At 57.0% G+C, this 18,605-nt stretch overlaps 1 protein-coding gene across 2 annotated transcripts in view; it reads right to left on the reverse strand.

Annotated features, from left to right (window-relative positions):
• The window catches only part of COL4A2 (collagen type IV alpha 2 chain), a 153,324-nt gene that overhangs the window by 38,938 nt on the left and 95,781 nt on the right, over positions 1-18,605 (reverse strand). Inside the window, exons 5-17 of one of the 2 annotated variants that reach the window (XM_059143851.1) lie at positions 17,821-17,955; positions 17,692-17,736; positions 14,772-14,888; positions 13,159-13,230; positions 12,807-12,842; positions 12,637-12,699; positions 11,230-11,265; positions 8,925-8,966; positions 6,847-6,942; positions 5,194-5,229; positions 4,613-4,663; positions 3,653-3,697; positions 93-146 (exon numbers count right to left, since the gene is read on the reverse strand). In XM_059143851.1, coding sequence (XP_058999834.1) covers positions 93-146; positions 3,653-3,697; positions 4,613-4,663; positions 5,194-5,229; positions 6,847-6,942; positions 8,925-8,966; positions 11,230-11,265; positions 12,637-12,699; positions 12,807-12,842; positions 13,159-13,230; positions 14,772-14,888; positions 17,692-17,736; positions 17,821-17,955 — 828 coding nt within the window. The remainder of the gene's footprint in view (positions 1-92; positions 147-3,652; positions 3,698-4,612; positions 4,664-5,193; positions 5,230-6,846; positions 6,943-8,924; positions 8,967-11,229; positions 11,266-12,636; positions 12,700-12,806; positions 12,843-13,158; positions 13,231-14,771; positions 14,889-17,691; positions 17,737-17,820; positions 17,956-18,605) is intronic. The other variant, XM_059143852.1, reaches the window with a different exon arrangement.

Consider the following 18,605-nt stretch of genomic DNA (forward strand, 5'->3'; position numbering starts at 1 on the left):
GCTTATCTCGTGTCACACGGGATGGGGGACGCCCCCTCCAACAGGGTGATCGGCGCGGGTCTGGACGCCAGCCAAAGGGACACTGAGCTCACCTTGGGTCCTGGGGGTCCGCTGGGGCCTTGATAACCGTTCGGTCCTCTGCTCCCCTGCAAGAAAGATGCTCCATGTTATTTGTACCTCTAACGGGGCTTGGAGAAGTGGCCACAACCCCATTATTATGTCCAACAACACTCGCCAGTCATTAAATTACCTCTGACCCACTCTGCCCAATTTTCCCTGATTTGAGTCTCACAGGTTTTTTGTTTTTTTTTTTTTTTTTTGAGTGGATTTGTTTAAATCAGGATCCAAACCAAGTTCAAACACGACATTTGGCTGATGGGTCTCTGAGGGCCACAGCTGGTCACAGCGTCCCCTCCTCGCGCAGTAACGTTTCCTTCCTGCTGTTGGTGCTGCTCGCGCCCGTGGTGGGAGCCGTCCGTTTCCTCCTCGCGGTGCCGGCCGCCCTCCTCGGTCCCGGGCCTTCCTCTGGAGTAGCCGCGAGATCTGTGGGCTTCGCCGGGCTCAGGCTCACCTCCGGAGCAGGAATCGTTCCCGGGGCTGCTGCGTCCTTCCTGCCGCGTCCTTCAGAGGCCCGGAGGCCCCACGTGCATGACCTTGTGACTGACCATCTATTAATACCTTTCAAGATGGGCTTGGAAAACTTTGTGTTAACACCAAACAGAAGCACTAACACCTCTTAGTTCAGAAATCTGTCTTCAATTAACAAGAGCAAAGTGCTCCTTTCTACTTCCCTTGAGTATTCACCGAAAGGGAACGCTTGCTCTCGTGGGTGCGTCGTAGCTGGAGATCTGCGTAAAGCTTTCTAAAAAATCTAGAAATTCATCCTCTCTCCTAATGGCTGCGTACAGTGAGGCCCCACATTCGGGATGCCGGGGACACGCTGATTCTTTGCCGGATTCCTGTGAAATGCCAGGGCACGTGGGCGGTGAGCCCTGACTTCTAGAAGGAACATGGAGGGTGGTGATGTTGGTTTCCAGGGCACCTCTGTGGGGACAGACGTCCTTCCTCACTAGGTTTTGCTGAAGATGCACAAGTAGAGGCAGGCGTCTCCCAAGCCCTGTGGATCTCATCTGAGGCCATCTCTCGAGATGGGCAGGGAATCCTACAAGACCTTGCCAGCAACGGAGCCGGTGACAAGGCGTTCGGTCTGAGCCGCATGTGCCCTGGCAGAACGATCGAGCCTGGACCCAGCTGGACGCTTCCATGCGCCTGTCCCCCCATGCGCCCGGGTGTCACCTGCCGGCTGGGACATCACCCCCCGAGCAGCGGCCCCCACACGACGTGCTCTCGCCAAAACAGCACCAACACTTCCGAGCTGCGTCTGAGTGGTTGGGAGGGACCAGCAATCCCAGAAAACCGGGAAGGGGCGACGGAAGAGCACTCAGGGGTTCCCTCCCGAGACTAGACCATGCTCTGGAAGCTTCCCTGGGAGCTCCCGTTAGCAGGGGAACGGAGGAGCAGGTATAACTCAGCAGGGTAAAGGGGAACATTCGCACTCGGGGCTCATCTGAGACCCTTGGCAGCTGGGGGCCCAATCGTCTGGGACGCTGCGAGTCCCGACAACCTCTGCTGGGTTCTCGCTGTGTTTCCAGGTGCAGGCGTGACAGTAGGGGCGGGGGAAGCCAGGGGAGGGTGGTCAAGGACGAATTATCTGGGGATTAGACTAGGAACTGGACCGTGAGGAGTAACGGCACATTGTCCAGTAAGAGGACGCCAGCCGTCACGTCTGCGATGCTGGCGGTCTGACCAGCAGGTGACTCCACCATCCATCTGTCTCCCCGGCATTTCCTATTTGCACAGTCGAGTAAACTGTCTCAGCACAGAGACGCCGCACTCGGCCGGAAGTGTCCCCGTCTTCCCTGGAGGCTGTGGGCCTTGGGTCCCAACATCTGGCCACGGCAGCGAGAGGCCCCAGGTGGTGTCTGCTGAGCATCTAGTCTTATGCAAACAACGAGTTCCAGGGGCGACTGTGTCCCACTGATCTTTAAGAGCCTAAAACTTGTTAGTTTTGGGTGCAGGAAAAAAATCATGATTTTCACCTCGCTGGCACATGGCCAGCACGGAAGGGTTCACAACAGAACTTCGGCTGCGTGGGCGGGCGGAGGGGGCGACTCAGAGAGGCTCACGTTTGCTGGGTCCTCTGTCCCTTCTCTTGATCACTGGAATCCAAACACTGGACGTTGGCCTTCTGGCCTCTGCTTGGGTACAGCCTGGACCGCCGTCCTGCAGGTACGCCGCCCTGGGGACACTCCTATCAGCTACTCATGTCAGAAGACAGACATCATCGGGGAAACCCCGGTGTCGGCGCCCTGGCCCAAGTCTGGGCTGAAAGCAGCGGGAAGGAGAGGACCAGACAAGGCTGCGGGAAGGAGTCAAGGCCGGTCCCACCGGAGTGGCCGGAGCCCGTGCGGAGGTTCTCAGGCTCTGCCCAGAGCCGGCGAGGTCAGAAACCGAGCCTGGGAGGCCGTCCTTCTGCAGTCCCTGGACAGACGAGGGGGAGCCCCGGTGGGACGCTGGTGAGCCCCACGTCCTTCTGGCTCCCCTGATGTCCTGCCACCACCCTGCGAGGAGCCAGGAGTGGGCTCCAGCGCAGTCCTGACTCGGAGGCTGAGCTGAGTTCTAAGAGAGTCTTAAAGGCTCCTGTGAGGACTGAACGGTGGACGCCGAGCCCATGGCCCCGAGAGTCACACGCCATCACGTGGACGGTGTGACGGCTGCACACGGTGAGGTGCAGGAGGCCCGGTGAGGGGTCGGGAGCCACACAGCATCCTCTTCCGGCCCTGCCGTAAGCCGCACAGAAGTCTACCGGCACGTCCGTGCTCACGCGCAGTCATGGAGCGCGTCCGGGAGAGCTGGTTGGCTGGTGTGGACGTGTGCCTGACCCGTGCAGCTGCACCCAGGGACAGAGGCATGCCCTCCCAGGGCCCGCGGGCTTCTGAAACGAGGCCAGCAGAACCGTGACCATGGCTGCCTCGCGGGGCTGGTGGGGAGGCGCTGGCATCCACGGGGGAAGGAGGCCAGCTACATCTCCTGGGATCGGATCACCAGCCGCGGTACACGGGGAACCGAGCTCCGTCGCTCACAAGAGAACTATTTCTCCGTGTACGCTCCCGTAGGACCACGCTCAGACCATCCTGAGTCTGACCCAGATTCGGGACACTTTTCTCACCTAAGAATTCCTTTTTAAAAACTGTCAAAACTTGGTCCACAGAACACAGAAAAAACATAACAAATTGGGTCATCACTAAAGACACAGTGTCAAAATGTGGGAGATCAACATACGAAAAACACAGGTAGACCCTTGGCCACCCCGCCGGCAACTCTCCGGAGAGTGGCGCCCGGCGACGCAGAGGAGGCCACCAGGGGACAGACCAACGCGCTGGTCTTAGAGGTGAGCAAACGGGACGGGTCTGACTCGGGCACCACGAATGGTCTGGGGGAAGGAAGGTCCATGTTGCTGTAAACGCAGGGTCTGGAGCGTGTCTTTCTGGGGGACGATCTCTCTTCCCGCGACAGCACGGTCTTCATCGTGTTTGACCCTTGTAAGACGTGTTGACCCTGGAGCAGGCGGCATTTCCCGCCACCAACTTACCTTCTGTCCCGGGAAACCTTTCTCGCCGTCAAAGCCGGCAGCACCCTGGGAGGAAGAGAACACAGGAGCGCCCGCTCAGAACACGCGGCCCCTCTCCGGAGGCACGGCCAGGCCACGGCACCGACTCGGGCTCGCGTGAAATACTTGGCTACGAGATAGTGAAGCCACCGGAGGATGTTTTTATCTCCTAAAGGAGGCAGACATTTTAGCGACCTGCGCAGGGAACGCACCCTATCTGCCCCAAAGGAGAGCTGGAGAAGTCACTAAGCACGGTGTGGCTCACGCGGCAGAGAAGCCGCAAGGCCTGCCCTCCCACGTTCTCGGGGTCTTTCCCGATGTTTGGATTATAGCAAGTGTCCTTTCAGTGGTAGTGGCACCTCGCAAGTCACCACCAGGCCACCTTCTCTCTGCTCTGGCCGCGCTTCCCAGCTCACTTATCGCTCGGTTTGGCAGGTGACCAAGCTCTGGCCAGCAGAGGGAGGACAGAAGGGGCAGGTGTCACTTCAGGCCACGCTCTGAAGGAGAGGTGTGCCCTCGGGCATGGGGGGCCACAGATGCTGAATCTCCCTGGGGGAGACACTCCTCGGCTCCCCGCCCCATCCTGCTAGGGACGCTTCTGTTGGACTCTCCGGGACACAAGAGTCAAGTTCTCAGGCTGGAGCCGGTCTACACGGTGTCCCTACAGGTTAAGTTGGCCTCATGGACAGAAGCCGTGACTCTCTGTCCCGCTCCTACCCTCCTCCAGTGGAGGGGCACCAGCTCCAACACCAGTCCCTCGGGGCCACTCTGATGGGGACGCTGGGAGTGGGGGAGGCAGGGCAAGGCGGGGGTTGGGAGGACGTACGGGACATCTCTGTACCTTTAGCCCAACCTCACAGGGAACCCAAAACTACTCTGAAAGACGCAGTCTACTTACAACACAAAGCTACACAAACCGCAGTGACGGAAGGCACGGCTTACCCGCGGGCCTGAGAAACCCATGACTCCTTCTTCTCCCTTCAAGGAGATGCCCTAGGAGAGGACAGAGATGTTAGGCGGCCGGCCGGTCACACGTCCCTGGGGGATGCAGCCCCCCGACTGGCCAGCCCACCTCCTGGGTTCCCCAGCCCCCCCCACCCAGCGCGACACAGGGTCACAGGAAGTCGGCCGGGAGGCCTGGATTATTGTCAGTCCAGGACACTGTCATGTAGCTGGTGACGCCGAGAGGGCTAAGACTACAGGGCACGTGTGACGAAGCTACGGGGCACGCGTGATAAGGACCAGACAGCAGAGCAACATCGCACTGGACCCAGACGGAAGCCGTCACCAAACTGTTTGGGGCCTCGAGCCCCACACCTGCCCTCTGAGCCCACTGAGGGTCCCTTCCAAACCCCAGGAAACGCTCAGCAGCTGGGGTTTGTGATGCACGAGGCAAGACAGTCTAAAACTCTTCTCTGGAAAGAAGCGGCAGCGGCTTGGAGTAACAGGCGAATGTCACTAGACCCCGCGAACTCTCGGGGGACACCTGGGGGCCCCCGGCGAGGAGAAGCCGCTTCACTTACTTTTACTCCTGGCTCCCCAGCACTCCCCTTTTCACCCTGTGAAGACAACGAAGTGGGACGCGGCCGTTAGTCCAAGAACAGAAACGAGGGACCAGGGTTTGGGATGGCTGAAAAGCACTCACTTAGCGAAACCGTACGCAGTGATGATAAATGCGTCACAGGAAACAATGCCTACATCTTGCAGCTTCGAAATTCAAGAGAGCGATTTTCCCAGATTTTCCCAGTATCAGTTAAATCACATGTTATGTCTCATACAAGTGCGAGGCTGCCGGTCTTCTCTGTGTGGGGTCTCTGGTCTCCTCCATCGACCCAGTGCCGGGCAGCCAGGACAAGCCCCGGACCAGAATATTTGAATAAGATATTCTTAGGATGGTCCTCTGAGAAAAAGATACATTTGGAACGTCCGAAAATCCCAAGCAAAAGAGGCCTGGTTTGGGAAGCGGTGTCAATTTTATCGGACCTATTTGGCCCACCGCTCTTGGTCGACAATGGTGAAAGAAATGTAGTGACTGGCTGGGGTCCTTCCTGCATCTCGGCTGGGATAGTGCCCAGGCCTCCCGCAGGCTGCCCTGGCCCCTCCCGGCTGCAGAAGGTGAAGGGAATCCTTAGCCTGGGTTCAACCAACTCGGGCCTCGCCCCGTTCACAGCTCCTGTCCCGACACAGACAGAAGCCCTACCTGGCTGACGAGCAGGGCCCACCAGGAGCCAGAGTCGCGCCTGGATCCCACCTATGGCAGGATGGGGCCCCCTTGGCCTGGTTGTCCAGGGGCGTCCTACTCTGGACTCTGCTGGCTCTCGACCGCCTGCTCCTAACACACTCTCCCTGCATTCTGCTTCATGCCGGCCGCCGGCCAGGCTGCTTCTGTCCACCCACGGTTGTGTGGCTCTTGCGTGAGGCGCAGGGGCCTGATTGCCTGCCCCCTGGAGGCCTGCCTTCTCCCCATTGCGGCCGTGCACCCAGCCCCCATCCGACAGATCCTCGAAGAGCAGGAATTAGGGTCTATGTTTGGGGTTTGCACTGTGGTCCCCAGGCACTGTCTGTGCCCGACCCAATCGGGGGTGTCTCTGTGGTCCCCGCTCCACAGCAAAATGAGGCCGGGCGTGACTGTCCTCACGGGGTAGCAGGGAGCTCGAACACGCGCGAAGGTCCTGGGCCCGTCGGAGCAAGCGAGCCGTGAAGGGGTGTTAAGTTTTACTGAGACCCAAGACTAGACTTGTAATCAGACAAAATGTTAATGGAATACAGAAGTCAGAAAACAGACTTTGACGGAAGAACACCCACAACGATGCTCCACGTCCCCGAGAGCCCGAGTAGGTTCCTTCGGCCAAATACAACGTTTTGCTCGAATAATTCCATATCCTGGCTTTGAGTTACGCTCTGACCACGGACCTCCAGCTGCAGAGGGACCTGCAGACTCAGGACAGCTTTGAGACTGTGGGACGAATCCTGGTCTCAAATCTGCCCCAACTTTGCAAGATGGGGGACCGGGCCCCGTGTGACCGGGGCCGTGTTCGCAGGCACGAGGTTCCGCCGGATGTGAGCGCTTGCTGGCTTTGTGATTGTTCGCAAAAGGCCAAAGGAAGTTCCTTTGTTTCCTTCCCCTTATTTTAGCTCCACCGGGAACCCGGGCCGTTCTGCCGAAGGCTCCTTACCTTATACAGCTCCGGCTGGAATGACTCCTTCGTGGGTCCGGCGACCGGGTGGAAATCCCACACAATCCCGTTGGGTCCCGGCACGCCGATGTCGCCCTGCGAACGGTTTAGCAAAAGTAGTGATCCTTGAATCGGAAAGACGCCATCAGGCGTGAATGAAAGCGCGCACCACTGCAAACGGGTGTTTCTATTTTGCGTATTATTTACAAGCACTACAAGTACAATCAGAGCATAAAATAAAATGATCACGGTGCAAAGCTATGTGGTTCCCTGCATTCACAAACATTTATAATTTACTCCCAAAGTTGTTCACGTTGCTGACAGTCGGGGCAGCCTCTGCTTCCGTGGAGGGCTCTCCTTACAATGAATTTCTGCACAAGGGCTCAATGCCTTCGCACCAGCGGATTACTGTAAGGCTTTCCAAGATTGGGGTCAAGGTATAGGGCGTGCCTAAGACACGAAAGGACCGCCCCAGTTTCACCACTGGTTCACCAGTTAGGGGTGTTTTTATATTATAAAAAGCAGCATCTTCAGTAAGTAAAATACCTCTGGCTTGCTTTAGTTGGCATTTTTGTTGTGAGCAAGAAACACTTTGCCGGCGGCGCACAGACAGCGACGTCTATCAACCTGCAACACCGCCAGACGGGGCTTCTGCTCCGTATGCGGCTTCCCCCCCCAGGAGCTGACTGACACAACAAGAAGCTTACTGTCTTTTCTTTCATATTTCCACGTGTAAACTAAATAATACAACGTTGAGCCCAGAAGTCACATAGGATGGACGCGAATCAGGGACAGGATGTACCACCCGCAGAAAGTGGGGCTGGCAGGTGTATCCCGAGAGTCTGCTAACATGACATCTACAACAATGCCCGGCGCTGCTTGACACCCCCCCCCCCCGGCCCCACCCATTACCTGCCAGGGCCCTGAAGTTTTCTTATTAATTCTGAATCAACTCTTTAGAGGTTAGAGGTGTTCCCTCATTTCCGTTCTGCCTGACGTGCCCACTCTCCCTTCCGCTCAGGGATATCTTCCCAGACCTTTCTTGTCATGTCATTGACCATGTCATTGACAGGGGTTCACATTGTACAGGGGTTCACATCTTTATGTGTTTGGATCTTTCAATGTTTTGCTTTTTACATTTTTTTCTATGGCATTAGCACAAAGAAAAAGTCCTTGCCTTCAGACCTGAGCAGTACTGGGTGCCATCGAATAGCACAGGGGAAAACAAGATGAAAATCTGCCAACAACGAGGCCACAGAACAAGGGTGTTTCATGGCGGGCAGGAACTCATGCGGTGAATGCAATGGGCCACATGTTGGTGGAGCTTTGCCTGTTGAGCTTTTCATACATGTGGCCTCAAGTGAGACTCCCGAAGGCCCACGGTCTCTGGATGTTGGCGGCACAGGGGTTACAGACACCACACGGTCTTCCCGCACGCCGGCGAGCCCGGCCGGGCTCCTGGCCCCTGCACGGGCTCCGTGTTGGCCTCTGGTTCCCGCCTCAGTCTGCTCCATCAGCTCAGGGCTCCCCACACTGGGACACCTCGGGGCAATGCCTTTACTTCGTGGGTGCTGCAGACAGCTGAGGTCGCGGCTGCGTCGGAAGTCTGGCGGGGGCTAGCCTGTACTACCGGCTTTCACTGTCTTAGCGACCCACTGCTACCACTGGAGCCTTTTCCACAGCCTGAAACTTTACAGCCTGGCACTTTGGGGTGATGCTTTCCGATGCAAATGGCCAGGACAACTGCATGGAAAGCTGTCGTTAAAAAGATTTAGTTCCTTGGGACGCCTGGGTGGCTCAGTGGGTTAAGCGGCTGCCTTCGGCTCAGGTCATGATCCCAGCGTCCTGGGACCGAGTCCCACATCGGGCTCCTTGCTCCGCAGGGAGCCTGCTTCTCCCTCTGACTCTGCCTGCCTCTCTGTCTGCCTGTGCTCGCTCTCGCTCGCTCTCTCTGACAAATAAATAAATAAAATCTTTAAAAAAAAAAAAAGATTTAGTTCCTCAGTGCTAAGCCGGCCTCCACGTTTAGCTCGTCAGTGCTAAGCCGGCCTCCGCGTCGATCTACCGTGTTTCCTTACCTTTTCACCCTTTTCTCCATAAAAGCCAAGTCCTCTGTTGCCCTGAAGAGAAATGATTTTTCTAAGTTTTTCAAAGTCATTAAGAACAGTGAAATAATTTTCCTTTCTTTTTTTTTTTTTAAGAAAAAGAAATGTAAGATCGACTCGCAGCATCCTGAGTAATTATCGTTGCAGAATATTCCGGAGTCCCCTCCCCAAAGCTATTTGACTCAAGACAAAGGGAGTGTCTTCTTTTGCGAGTCCCACATGGAGACCCCAGAGTAAGAGTCCGAGTCCGGGTGTCACAGTATGTGATCGGGAGCAGGCTGGGGCCACGCGGGGGCTGCCGAGGGGGACCTCCCAGTGCTTTCCACACACTGCCCGGGTTTAGGTCTGAGTGACGGAAACGACGGGGAGCGGCAGCGCGATGGCTATTCAAACACACAAGCTTTTAGAAATCCGTGTTTTACACTCAGAGCAAACCCTCAAAAAGAGAGGGCTCACATTTGGGAATATTTCGTTTGTCGTTCAGCCTGAGGATCGGGACGTCGGCTGAGGCGTTGATCCCGCGCTTGCCGTAGGAGCCTGCGCTCTGCTCGTGACCTCGGACGCCGCGGGCGGCAGGGACCTGTGTCCCCACACAGTGCGGGGCGGAGCGCAGACCTGCTCGCGGGTCCCGCCGGCTCGTTCCTACACTGTCATCCGCAGAGATGACAGTCTCCCAGCGTGTCCGCAGGTCTGGCCTGAGACCTGCCGCCTTCCCGCCACCCCCGTGTCCGAGGGTCATGAGTCAGCTTCCCTTCTGCCGCCGCCTTTTCTTATTTCGGTGAGATAATCCTAATTTCCCAAACACTTCGACCCTTTTAATGATGTGAGGGGATGGGGATTCTCTGGGTTGGGCCCCGACTGACAAGGAGGTAGTAGACTCACGAGGGGGTGGACACGTGTTAGAACAGACTTGACCCGAAGCCCAGGATAAGCCTGACCAGAAGCGGCCCACGCGCTCACCCAGATTACAGAAATCCTGCTCTGCTCTTCCACCTGGAACAGCTCTGCTTCCTCCCCCGCCAGGGTCTCCACACTCCCGCCGTGACAAAGGATCACGTGGGGCCCTATCTGGTCTTTCTCTCCGCAGCATCCTGCCCGCCCCCTCCCATGCCCAGAGAGTCTCCAAAAATAATAACAAAGCCTTTAATTAATTTTTGCTTTTTTCTCCTTTCCCACCTGGCCGGGAGCTGAAATCAAAGCCCGGAACGCACGCGGCTCGATCAGAATGCGATTTGCTGGGGCCCCTGGCGTTCCTCTGCCCTGTGAGCTCCCTGTCCCAGTCCCCAGGAAGTGACCTGGTGGAGGGCGAGGGCCGTCTGTATTGCAGCCAAGTGGGGATCTGAGGCGACCCTGGGGCTCGGCCGCCCCGTCCTACATCCGCTTCTCTTGGCTCTGGGCCGTTCCCACCCTGCCCGTGGCTGCAAGACCATGGGGAGCCCGGCGGCGGGGGCAGCAGCCTTAACGAGCTCCAGCCCCAGCCGGAAGTCATGTCAGAGGTGATGGAGGGGGTGGGGGCGGCCGAGGTCCCCTGGAGGTCACAGAGATGAGGTTTCCAAGCAGCGGACATGGGAACGTGTGGGCTGGGGGACGTCCTCGGCCTCACGCAGGCCACGGACAGTCTTTCAGCATCGGTAAGGGCAGCCCAGCCCCTGGGACGCCTGTCGCGTCTCTATCCCAGACTCCTGCTGCTGGTCTTGGACACTTACGCAGCTCATCCCGGTGACACAGAACCCCAGTCTACAGATTCTGACAAGCCACCTGCTTTCCTGTGCTCCCTCCAACTTCGAGACCTTTCTCTGCTGGGCTCAAGCTTCAGCTGAGAATCCCCGACTATATCCCCATAGGCTGAGGTCCCCCTCGGGTACAGACAGTGGGGCCGCACCAGGGTAAGAAGGATGCCACTGGCTCCCCCACACGGATACGGTCCCTCTTGTCCCTCTTGTGCGGTCACACATGCAGACACGAGCTGTCCCTGCGTCTCTATTCCTAATCCGACATCCGTCAGGGCGATCTTCACACAACAGCAGGTCATGTGATTTGCAAACAAGGAAACATTCGCAGGACCCTCACGCCTACGCCCACCGCTCCAGGGGTCCCTCTGGATTCCTCTTCAGCATTTATAACATTAAGTCCTAAACACCTACAAGATCGTTCTCTTCCCAAAACAAATAATGCGCTGTTGCCCACCAAGCAGTTCTGGGGTCAGGCAGGGTAAGCACAAGTATGTAAGCCCCACCCCCAGCCCACCCCCAGCCCCTCACCCCAGTAACCAACTTACTGGCTGTCCTTTTGGTCCAGGGGGTCCAGGCGGGCCCTGCACAAATACAAAGACATTTACCAACTGTTTTCTTTATCCCAGGACCCAGATAACATCTGCTAGAACGCTCTGGGAAAACCATCGCCGTGTGTTTAGAAGCCCGTGTGTATAGAGGCTTCGGGTGCGTCGTCTGGGCAGGAAGGACGTGCTGGAGGCGGGGGCCGGGTCAGGCCTGGCTCTCAGAACGTGGCAGCGGGCCGTGGGCAGCTGTTCTGGGCTTGCGTTCGAGGTCAGACTTCTGACGTCACCCGTGTCCTACTCCCACTTGCTCGGACACTTTGCACGGTCCCAGGCTCCAGCACTGTGGAGATGGCTTCTCCTCACCTCCTCTGGGGCTCCCCTCGGAACACCGTCTAGCACGTTTTGCTGGTGGGTCCGCAAATGCTTGCGACCAGAATTAAAGGACAGGCCCAAGCGACCGAGATGAAGGTCTGTTGCGGACATCGCTGTCTTTCCGTAAATCCTTCCGTGTCAACACGACACTTGGGATGAGGCTTAAGAGCCCGCAGCTCAGGACAGCTCAGGTTCCCTGAACCATGCAGCTCAGGGCCAGCTCAGGGCACCGCAGGTTCCCCGAAATGTGCACTTAAAGAACACCCCCTCAGTATGCGTGTTGTGAGCGAAGCCGACACCAGTGCGAAGTAGGAGGGTAAAGAACCTGGGTCACGTAGCCCTCACCTCCCTGACTTTTGCGAGAAGGTCTCTCTCCAGCTGGAGGCTGATGTCTCCTAATGTTGTCCGAGGTCCATCTGTCCTACAGCTGCACTTCTGGGGGCTGTTTCAGCTCCAGGCCCCAGGGCCGTGGCAGAAGTGGCCTCTCCTTCCCGGTTCTTCCCTTCCCTGCAGCAGGCCCTCCTCCACCCCTGCATCTGTCCTGTGGCCACTCACTCTGTCGTTCGAGTGCAAGGGTCAGGAACACCTGTAGACCGCCACTCACGTGGGGCACTGGCGCCATCTCGTTAACTGATGTCTAATACCTCCCTCGCGAAGATGGCCAGGCCTGCGGAGCCTACTGCCTCCTTATTCACCTACTGGACTTGGATCTGCTTTCCCCAGGGATGACAGGCCCCTGGCCAGCGGCTGGCTGTGGGGCTAAGAGAGCTTCTGTGGGACTGGAGGGGCGCCTGGCCAGCATCAAGTCAAAATGGACACATGGTCGGTGCTGACCTGGTGACCATGAATCTCAAGTCCTCTTTCTTCATTCTTAACAGTAGCAAAATGCACGCAAAGGATGATGTGTTTTGTCTGGACTCTTTCTAGAGGGACCACAGGCATGCCGGCTGGACGGGAGGCCTCCACCCGCGGGAACACTAGAGAAGCAGCGTCTCCAGAGGACGCCTGGACGGTGGTCCAGGAGTGAGGACTTACCGGTCTTCCTGGAGCTCCAACTGGACCCATCTGTCCTATAGGCCCAGGCCGGCCGGGGGAGCCCTAAGGACAGGCAGCAAGAAGAGGCCGTTAAGAACGGAAGACTGGTATTCGGAGTCCGAATTCTTACACTTCTGCTTGGAACATCCTCTAAGAAAAACAGAACTTACCTGGAAGCCAACCAAGCCAGGCTCTCCGGGTTCCCCCTGGTTGAGAAGACAAAATGGGAAGCGTTCTGGTTTTTAACCAAATCTTTAGCCCTAGTTACATTTTCTCACAACCGGGGACTTGGTAATGTTCCTCCTACCTGGGGCACCGTGACTATGGGAAAGGGGAGCACCCCCAGAGCAACGTGACCTGATGGGACAGCGAAGAGTTTCCACCTCCTGATGGTGTCGGTGGCTCCGCCTTCCCAGGGAGCCCCCATCCTCGGACCCTCACAACTCAGCCCACTTGGAAACCCTTGTCAGTCAGGAGCTCGCCCCAATCACCAGTGTCGCGTCCCGTACCGAGCGAGCTTACCCTGTATCTGTCGCGCTCCGCGCTGGACAACGCATAGGGCTCGCCTTTCTGTCCTTTGGGTCCTTGCGGCCCCTACAGCAGCGCACGCCGGGGACAGAGAAAATGCAGAAACACCCGTTAGGCTTCAGGGCAGCAGTGCTCATCGGGGTGATGAAATACTGACCTTCACGGGCAGTGTCTTTCCTTTATTTACGTTACTCTGAACACGAGCCACTACACTGGGCCACAAAGGTGAGAATCCACTTTTATAGTTACTCAGTAGTACCTTCCTCCAAAGTTGAAACAGAAATATTTTATAGGATTTGTTATTTTCCAAACCCCAACCAAATGCTCAGTAGACAAATCCTTTAGGATATCAACGTGTTATTTTTCTGCATAATCTGTTTTTGTCTTGTCTTTGGCGTGGGGGTGCTAAAAATACTAACACGTATGCCCCAAGGCACCACTTTTGGGAAAGATACGGGTCATTCCCTAGAGCTGGCGTCACGACAAATGGACGTGGGCTGTGTGCACACGCGAGTGTGTGTACGCGTGTTCTGGTGCCTGCGTATAAAATCAGTATTTTAGGGACACCTGGGAGACTCAGTCGGTTGAGCCTCTGCCTTCAGCTTGGGTCGTGATCTCAGGGCTCTGGGATTGAGCCCATGTTGGGCTCCCTGCTCAACGGGAAGTCTGTTTCTCCTTCTCCCTCTGCCGCTCCCCTGCGTGTGTGTGTGCTCTTTCTCAAATAAATTAAAATATTTAAAAATCAGTACTTTATAGTAATGGATATATTTATTGATAATGAAGTTTCATGATATTAGAGTGGCCTAGAAAGTGATGATTGTTGTGGAGAAGGTGAATGACACAACAAGGTCATGGCCAAGGAAGGAGGACCTTCGAGGCTGTCGGGGAGAAACCCACTAGCTTCGCAGGAAACCACAGTGGGGAGATGCATGGCTGCTCTTCCCCAGCCTCGGTTCGCCTACCAAGTAAGGTGTTGGTGGGACCCCGACATGGCAAGACTTGGAGGGTATGAGGGTCGCAATACAGTCCTGAAAACCATTTCAAGACTTTTTGCAAAGACCTGAGAACAGTGCACAAAACGGATGAAGGCGAGACGGTCTTCCATCAGGAAGAGCTCACGTCTACCTGTCGGGTGGAGAGAGCTTGTCACGTCTCGGGATTTTAGGATCTGATGAGGTGATGACTCACGGGGCGTTCTGTCAAGCTTTAAGCCTCTGAATCGATCGCTGCTACTCGTGTTACTGTAACTTGACATGTGGCCCAGGGCAGCACTTGCGGACGCCCGTAAGATTGCGTAATAGAAACCGAGCCAATAATTTTCTATTCTGTTTACAGACTGGATAAGGAAATGAAGTTCTTCAGACCCAGGAAGATCATGCTGAGATGTTGGCAAAACATCTTCATCCTGACCACCCACCGAGGTCGGGGGTGACCTTCCTGGGGGTGCTGGGGGCAGGGCCCCTGTGGGGCCCACAGGGGAAAACCCACCGTCCTTGGAAAGCCTCTCTGTGACCCCTTCCAAAAGGGCCTTCTGGATGGGCCCATGGGAGGTGCCCCCGCCCTCCAGGCCTCCACCAACGAGGGCCGGCGCGCGCGCGGGTACTCACGGGAGGGCCATGGAAGCCCGGGGGGCCGGAGGGTCCCTGCTGGCCCACGTCTCCTCTGGTTCCGTTGCAGCCGTCATGGCCGGGGGGCCCTCGGGGGCCGCCTTGGCCAGGGTGTCCCTAGGACAAGAAAAGCAAGTGAGGCTTCCAGCACACACGCCACGGCTCTCCCACGCGGGGCCGTCAAACGGCTCGGTATCACCCCGTCCTGCTCGCGCCCGCGGGGAAGGGAACCCGGAGCGAGTGGATGAGGGAGATCAGGAAACTGAGGCGCGGGCACGGCTGTGAGCAGGAGAAAGGCCTTCCTGACCAAGTTCTGTTTCCCGGGGCGCTGGTGAGGGAGTCCACTGTCGCTGGTGTGCCGGGAGGTCTGTCTGAGCAAGTGCAGGTCACGGCAGACTTAAAAACTCTAGAAAACATTCTAGAAGCAGCCAGGTCCTGCAAGGACAACAGGGTGCCTCGACCTTTGGTGCCCGACTGAGCTGGGGGGGTGGTGAGTCTGACAGAGCCGCATCCCAGGTGGAAGACGTTCGTGTGGCCCGGAAGGGATTTCACGTGACCGGGCCCTGTGCGGAGGGACCGACGTCCCCTCACTTGCTTTCCTGGGGGAACGCTCCTTTCTAGATTTTAAACTTGAACAGAAAGAAGTCAGATGTTCTGAGATGTTGGGGGCGGGGGAGGGGGCAGCGGGATCGGACGTCTTTCGGATGACTGGAGACCGTCGGGCTGAGTCCGCGGGTGTCCCCCCTGCGTTCGTCTGGCTCCTGGACAAGCAGGAGCTGGGCTGATAGCCCAGGGTATCTTCCCACAGCACATGTTCCCACGTACGCTATCTTATTATCTTCTTCAAAATTCTGACTTTCTTGGCAGTAGACCACACGTACATTCTAGAGTGATTTTTTGGAGGCCATGTTGGAAGCCTTTTAGATTTACTTTGAGAAATCTGGAACATCTCAAGATAAAGGGACAAATCCTACATAGGGGGGCTGGACCCTGAATGATATTAAACACGATGAGGAAAGTAGCATTTTCCTTTGGTTGTACGTCTCTTGGCTTTAGATGTTCGAAGCCATTGCTTTCAGGGGTGCCATCGGATGAGAAGAGACACCACAGGCTTCCGCTCGGCCATCTCGGGGTGGGGGGCAAGAGAAACCCCGACCACGAAAGTTGGTCCTTCAAACTCAGCAGGAGCCAGCGCGCTCAGGGGTGTCTGCTCACCATCGGTGGTGTTCTACTCCTCCTAAACCGAGCTCTTCGCCCTCCTCCCTGACTGTCTACTGGTCTTCCTTGCTCTCTGGAGTCCTTCGAAACTGTCTGTCAATCTCACGTGAGTTTGAAATTGTTCTTGGAAGGAAAACCTTAGTGACACTGAGCTGACGCTGCTCTCGGTTCAGTCTCTAATCAGATACAGCTCTAAGATCTGAGTGCACGTCACGTTTCCGCACGGCTCCTGCATGGCTAAAATTAGCCCGGGCCCTCAACGTCACATTCCTGAGCTGCTCCGAGGTGGCAGGTGGCCCTCGAGCTCTGTTTGTGCCGTCCCAGAGCTCAGCGGCTGGCGAGCGGGGCCGTTTCGAGCAGCCCGGAGAGGCTACAGAAGCCTCGGGTCCACGCGCACTCGAGCCTCCCTCGCTCAAGGGACGACACTTTCTAACTTGTAAACTCTTTGCTCCTCATATTAAATGACTATGAAGTGGAAAAACAAATTGAAATATGATTCAGATGAGTTACGATATTTCCTGTGAGATCACTCTGGTTAAACCCAGATTTCAGCTTCCAGAAGACCAAACGGATGGGCGGCCCAAGGAGCTCAGAGAAGCAGTTTAAAATTGGGCGACCGGTTTGGGGCAGTTGTGAGGAAGACACTCTCCTGTTTACCCCTGGAAATCTATGGATTCCTCACGTCCGCCAGTTTCTCAAGAGTCTGACTAATGGGGAAGTGGCCTCCCTGCCTGGTCACGGCTGCGTGTCATGCCTGGTGTATGTGAGACCCCAGCTAGGGGATGCCCAGGGTCCCTGCCGTCCAGGCCTCATGGCCCTGTGGGTGGCTTCCTCTCTCTGCTCCGTGAGCTTCCTTCTCCTGGAAATGTGGCTCAGGCTCTGAAGGACAAGCGTGCCCTCCCTATGACGGCTCTCAAGCCCTCTCTCGTTGTACGAGGCGGTGGCCCCGCTGATGCAGCCCCAGGAATGTGTGCGTGTGTGTGTGTGCGCGTGTGCTAACACGGTCACACGCGACACGGTGTGTGGAGTAAGGCCTGGACGTGAGCACACAGTTCCCGAAGCAGATGTCCTCGGATGTCGGCAGCAGATGGCCGCGTTGTGATAAACACATCTGCACCACGGCTGGGACCCGCGGGAAGCGGACCCTGGGAAACCTCCTCGCGGGAGCGCGTGAATCAGGCTGTGACTCAGGCTGCTCTGTTTATTCCCGTGAGCCGCAAGAAGTAAACTAGGTCAGAACAACACATTTTACTGCATTTGGAGATTTTCTCATGGATGAGCCCCGTCTCGTCCTCTCGTTCATGTGTGGTTTGACTTCAGAGAGCTCGGGAATCTGCACGAAGCCCGGCGGGCCTTCCGCACTCCGTGGGCTCGGCCCTGAGGCTCCGGCTGCAGGTCCCGGCGAGATTCTGAGGCTCGGCGGAGCGCACCTGAGTGACACTCGTGTTTCATTACGAGACAACGGCTGCGTTGGCAAAGGGGCCTGGACGCCGGAGCCCGTGCGCAGGAGCGTTTACAGAGGGAATGCTGTGCCTGATTCTCCACCGGACTCCAGGGCAGACGGATGCATGTCTCGGCGGCCGGGCTTGGGGGACGCCCACGGCAGGAGGCCCCGACGGAGACCCTTCTGCGAGTCACAGACCGACTGCTTAGCTCGAGCACATCTGAAAACCCCCCAATCCCAAGTGCACAGAACACTCACGGGAATTCCATCGGCTCCAGGGAATCCAGAAACGCCTCTCGCTCCCTGTCGGGAAGACAGACGGACTTACGGCAGGCCGGACGCCCCCAGCCCCCGCGGCAGTGGAGGGTAGCCTAGCAGTCACCGTACCACGTCTCCTTTCGGTCCTGTGGTCCCGGGTGAGCCCCGCTCGCCCTTGTCACCTTTGCGGCCTTGCAGTCCTGGGAACCCCTGCAGGCCCGGGGGCCCGGTGTACCCCTGGGGGCCCACGGGCCCGGGCTGGCCCTGCAGAAACAAGAGAGCTCGGTCACGACCGGTCACGACGAACCATGCCCTTCATTCTCAAGGAGACGCGACCTTCCAAGAGCAGTCTATGTCTTCTTCCACCCCTGCCACTGTTGGAACAAAGTGGTTTTTGGCTAAGAGGAGGCCTAGAGCTGAAAAAGAGAAAAACATGTTAAACGTGAGAAAAACTCATCCCAGACTAAACTTGTGTTCTTGTGAAATGCTAGTATCGGGTTGGGATGAAGGAATCCACTTACTTGTACTTTTTAGATGAAGTATTTTCAGTTAAAAAGAAAACTCCAAGCAGATTTCTAAGAGTTTGTCCGTATCTCACTAGAATGCCTGTGACAGGGACGAGCTGTGCCCTGCACTGGGCGTCACACGACCCCCAGGCGTTCGAGCGATCCGGGCATCTCTCTGTCTGCACACACACCACTCGCACGCACGGAGACGTACGGGTTCCCGGAGCCTGGAGAGCCCTGGGCCCGTAGCCAGCGGACATGGACACGGCGATTGTCGCAGAAAGATGAAATGCCGAGTGGGCAGGGCCGTGGAAAAGTGGGAGCCCCGAGCCCCGCGCATGGGAACGCGGAGCGCCGCAGCTGCAGGGGCGCACGGGCCGTCCCTGCGAGGACGAAAAAGAGCAGGGC

Source organism: Mustela lutreola, chromosome 13 (genome assembly GCF_030435805.1).
Source record: "Mustela lutreola isolate mMusLut2 chromosome 13, mMusLut2.pri, whole genome shotgun sequence".
Lineage (NCBI taxonomy): Eukaryota > Metazoa > Chordata > Mammalia > Carnivora > Mustelidae > Mustela > Mustela lutreola.